Here is a 4,325-nt window from a genome sequence, read left to right as displayed (position 1 = left end):
CCGCGGCAATTAAAAAGCTCTTTAGGAAGACACCCGACCAGCAGCTTTAGGAATAAACCATTTATTTCAGAATAAGCGGTGCAAAAAGTAGCACAATTTTCTGGATGGAAACACCAGTAAATCCAGTAATTCACTCCTACCGGGCTAAAATTAATTATACTATATATAATACGTATATTATAATAATTAAGGGGCTCGGCGCATTTTGAATTCCCTGATCAGATCGTCGCCTTTTAGCGCGGAGCGGGGCGAGCATCATCTGGACTTATAACCGACCACCAGGGCGGGAGACCCTCCTAAAATGGCTTCCCACCGCCGACGTTTGGACCGCATCCCGGAATTTGTCGGATTTTTCTGGTACCGGGGAGGCGGTTATCGAAGTTTAAGTTTTATCAAAGTTTTAATTGTATTCAAGTTTATCGTGCCTGCGCCTTTGCCTGTTTCAATAGCCGATTTAAGCGTTTACCCTGCCAAAAAAACCCGTTCACTTAAGAGGGACATTCGTACCCAGAGGGGTAGGGGCGACGTGGTGGCGGAGGGTGGTTAGGTGATAGTACTTAAGAAGTGGTAATTTGGGGTGGTATAGTTAAAATCGCAGCCCGATTGGGTAGCGAAGATACAAAGAGGTCGATTAATGCTTGTAGTGTGGCTGTAAAGAGTCGATATATAGAAAATAACGCAACGATTGTAAACGTGACCAGCCGTTCCCGGCGTAGATGAGCGTCCCCTCGGTGGGTTCATGGGGGGGTGGTGGGAAATGACTCCCCCAAGAGAAGCAAGGCACAGATTAGGGGTTCAGAAGGAATTTCCTTCCCCCACGGACCCCCCCCCTCCTGGCTCTGGGATGCAATCTTCAGCATCTACTGGTGGCCATCCTTTCGTTCTTTGCCAGGGCTGTTGTCCGTGAGGTGGACCGTGGATCTGCCTTTGTGTAGACCCAAAGATGCGATGGGGTACGTTCGTTCAGAAGCAGCATCTCACATAGTCAACCCACGTCCACATTTCCATCACAAGCCAAGTTTCCCAAGTGCCACCAGGCTTGTAGGTGACATTCGGTGGCATCATCCCAGACAACTTCACGAATTTCAGCAGTAGACTTCTGGCGTCGCCTTCTCTTGAGGTTCCAGCTCGGACTCACAGAAGGCAGACTTCTGGCGTCGCCTTCTCTTGAGGTTCCAGCTTGGACCCACAGCAGGCAGACTTCTGGCGTCACCTTCTCTTGAGGTTCCAGCTCGGACTCACAGAAGGCAGACTTCTGGCGTCGCCTTCTCTTGAGGTTCCAGCTCGGACCCACAGCAGGCAGACTTCTGGCGTCACCTTCTCTTGAGGTTCCAGCTTGGACCCAAGGGTTGTTGGGTCTGAAGGCAACTCAAAGCCAAGGAAACATCCCCTTGGGTTACCCCTAAGGCATTTAATAATAATGTGGTCATCGTAAATTGGATGTTCTCATTAAGGGACAGCGTTTGGGGTCAACCACAGTCCCATTCCCAACTGAAGCAACGATGATCGTAAGGGAACACGAAGATTTCACAGCAAGGTAGTCATTGTGTCCAGCTTATTGACCAGGACCTTGGACCGTCAAGCACTCCCATGCCAGTCCCCAAAAAGGGCGGCGGGGGGGGGGGTGGGTGTGGGGGGTGTGTCCCTGCATGGGCATAAGTTGAGCTGAGGTAGGACATCGCTACGGAGCCAGGCTAGCCATCCCCGGTCAACGGTAAACGAGACGGTGGGTCCGGTCTGGATATATTTGTTGACACTGCTCACTCGACCCCTTTTAAGGACCGGTCGGGATCCGAAAGTAGTTGTCGAGTATGATTTTTTTTCTGAACCGCATAAGGACCTACTTCAGTACAAATGGGGGATGAAGTCAAGGGTGAGTTGAGAAGGATGGTTGGAGGGTCGGTTGTGATGAGTTTGGGAGGAGACGGCCTTGGAGATGAGGGAGTAATACTAAATTTAAAAGCGAGAGCCATCAGAGCCTTAGCCCCGAAGCACTCGGCGCCAACAGGGCGAGAAGAATAAGGGTCATGCTGCAAAAAGACGGACGTAGGAACCCCGTGTCACCAGTAATTCACTACTACCGGGCTCAAATTGATATCTGGGTGTGCAAAGTCTGACACAACCATGGTTATCAGGTAGGACATGGGGCACATCTTCTTTGGGTGGGTAACTTGGCCCAGCTGATGGACTCCACCGTTGGGTTGACGGTTGGACTCGATGATCTTGGAGGTCTCTTCCAACCTTACTGATTCTATGATTCTATGATTCTATGACTCGGGGCAGCTCAAATTCTTTTATTGTTGAGCTGTGGAAGCACCATCTGGACTCGTTAACGGATCATCGCATCCCACCTCTGCTCCCACTCTGTGCCGGGTCTTTCCTTTCTGCACGTGGTGCTCGGACACGTCACGCAAAGCGACACCAACCCTGGTCCTCCCGTGAATCTCCTGGTGCCTCGTACAGTGGGAGGCTTGGCGGAAGGTTTTTTTGCAGATGGGGCAGGTATAGGGTTTTTCTCCCGTGTGGATTCGTTGGTGGGTGACGAGGAGAAAATTAGAGTGGAAATTCTTCCCGCAGTCGGAGCATCTGTAAGGTCTCCCCTCGGTGTGGAACCGCTGATGCTTCAGGAGAGCTGCGATGGCACCAAAACACTCCCCGCAACTAGGACACTTGTAGGGTTTCTCCTCGGTGTGGCTCCTCCGGTGTCTCCGAAGGGTTGAGCCATCGTTGTAGCACTTCTCACAGTCGGGACACTTGAAGGGTCTCTCCCCCGTATGGATTCGTTGGTGTTTCAGTAGGGTTGCGCTGTGGCGGAAGGTCTTCTCGCACTTGGAGCATCTATAGGGTCGCTCTCCGACGTGGGTAGCCCGGTGAAGGACCAGAGCTGACTTTGCATGGAAGCTCTTACAACAGTAGGGGCATTTATAACGTCCCTCCCCTGGGTGGGCTCCCTGAGACGTCCTCTGCTTCTTTTCCACGTGGATCTTCTTATGTTTGATGAGCCCAGAGCTGTCTGTGTAGCTTTGCCCGCAGTCCATACATTTGTACGGTCTCTCCCCGGTGTGGCTTCGCTGGTGTCTCGTAAGGTGGGAGCTCAATCGAAAGCTTTTATCGCAGCTGAGACAGTTGTAGGGTTTCTCCCCGGTGTGGATTCTCCGATGGGAGACGAGGTCTGAACTCATGATGAAGCTCTTCCCGCATTCAGGACACTTGTAGGGTTTCTCCCCGGTATGGACCCGCTGGTGAACGACGAGGGTCGATCGCCGGTTGAAGCCCTTCCCGCACACGGAGCACTTGAACGGCTTCTCTCCCGTATGGATCCGCTGATGAATGGCCAGGAACCGTCTCAAGCTGAAGTTCTTCCCGCACGCAAGACACCGAAAAGGGTTGTCCACGCTATGGGTGGCTTCGTGGGCCAGCAGATACGCGGTCAACCGAAAGGTCTTCCCGCAAACGAGGCAGACGTAGGGTTTCTCCCCGGTATGGATCTTCCGATGGGTGCTGAGGGTGGAGGTGAGACGGAAACGCTTCCCGCAGTCCGAGCACTTGTAGGGTTTCTCGCCCGTATGGATCCGTTGATGCTTGTTGAGAGCTGACCCAACTCGGAAACCCTTCCCGCACTCGTGGCAGGTGAAGGGCTTTTCACCGGTGTGGATGCGCTGATGGGGGATGAGGAAGGACCTCCGACTGAAGATCTTCCCGCAGTCGGGACAGCTATAGAGGCCCTTGTGCATGGCCTCTTCCGCCTTCCCAGCAGTGCTCTTCCCACTCTTGCTGCAGCTGTAGCTCCTCTTCGTTGCACGGCTCCCGTGGCGGGCTTGCAGCCGTCCGCCCTTTCTTGGTGACGGGCGTCCACGGGAGTCATTGCTCGGTTCTTCAGAGGCTTGTGGTGGTTGACTCTCACACTCGCGCTGCGCCGTTGGGTTTGGCTCTTGAAGGATGTCCACCTCGGATAGGTCCCAAACCAGCTCAGACCCTTCTAGCTCCTCCAGACGGTTTTCATTCCCGTCCGCCATCCCGTCAGCTGTAGGAACGAAGATCCCAAGCCCAAGTCAGGCCGATGCCTTTACCAAAGTTCCTCTGAAAGTTTAAGGTTCTGATGCCCAAATCTAGCCCGCTCAGCAGCTCCAGTGGTACCACAGGGGGGGGGTGGTGCCCCCAGGCTACAACCCCGCGCGGATGCAGCTCACGGGGCATGAGGACACAGGAAAAGGCCATGGGAAAGAGAGCTTTTGAGGGTTACCAGACAGAGAAGGTCCGCGTGGACCTCTGGGCTGAGGAAGTGCCATCGGGCCCTTCTCCTCCCCTGCTGCCCACCCGCCGCG

The 4,325-nt window shown here is 53.8% G+C and overlaps 1 protein-coding gene across 1 annotated transcript in view; it reads right to left on the bottom strand.

Moving 5' to 3' along the window:
* The window catches only part of LOC103914833 (zinc finger protein 271-like), an 8,150-nt gene extending 3,874 nt beyond the window's left edge, over positions 1–4,276 (bottom strand). The window contains exons 1-2 of the mRNA XM_009321546.1: positions 4,244–4,276; positions 2,671–4,024 (exon numbers count right to left, since the gene is read on the bottom strand). Of these exons, the coding sequence (XP_009319821.1) occupies positions 2,671–4,016 (1,346 nt within the window). The 5' untranslated portion in view covers positions 4,017–4,024; positions 4,244–4,276. The remainder of the gene's footprint in view (positions 1–2,670; positions 4,025–4,243) is intronic.
* Between the last annotated feature and the right edge of the window lie 49 nt (positions 4,277–4,325).

The sequence above is a fragment of the Pygoscelis adeliae genome, unplaced genomic scaffold, assembly GCF_000699105.1.
Source record: "Pygoscelis adeliae isolate BGI_AS28 unplaced genomic scaffold, ASM69910v1 Scaffold1063, whole genome shotgun sequence".
Taxonomy (NCBI): domain Eukaryota; kingdom Metazoa; phylum Chordata; class Aves; order Sphenisciformes; family Spheniscidae; genus Pygoscelis; species Pygoscelis adeliae.
This window is presented reverse-complemented; position numbering and strand designations above follow the sequence as displayed.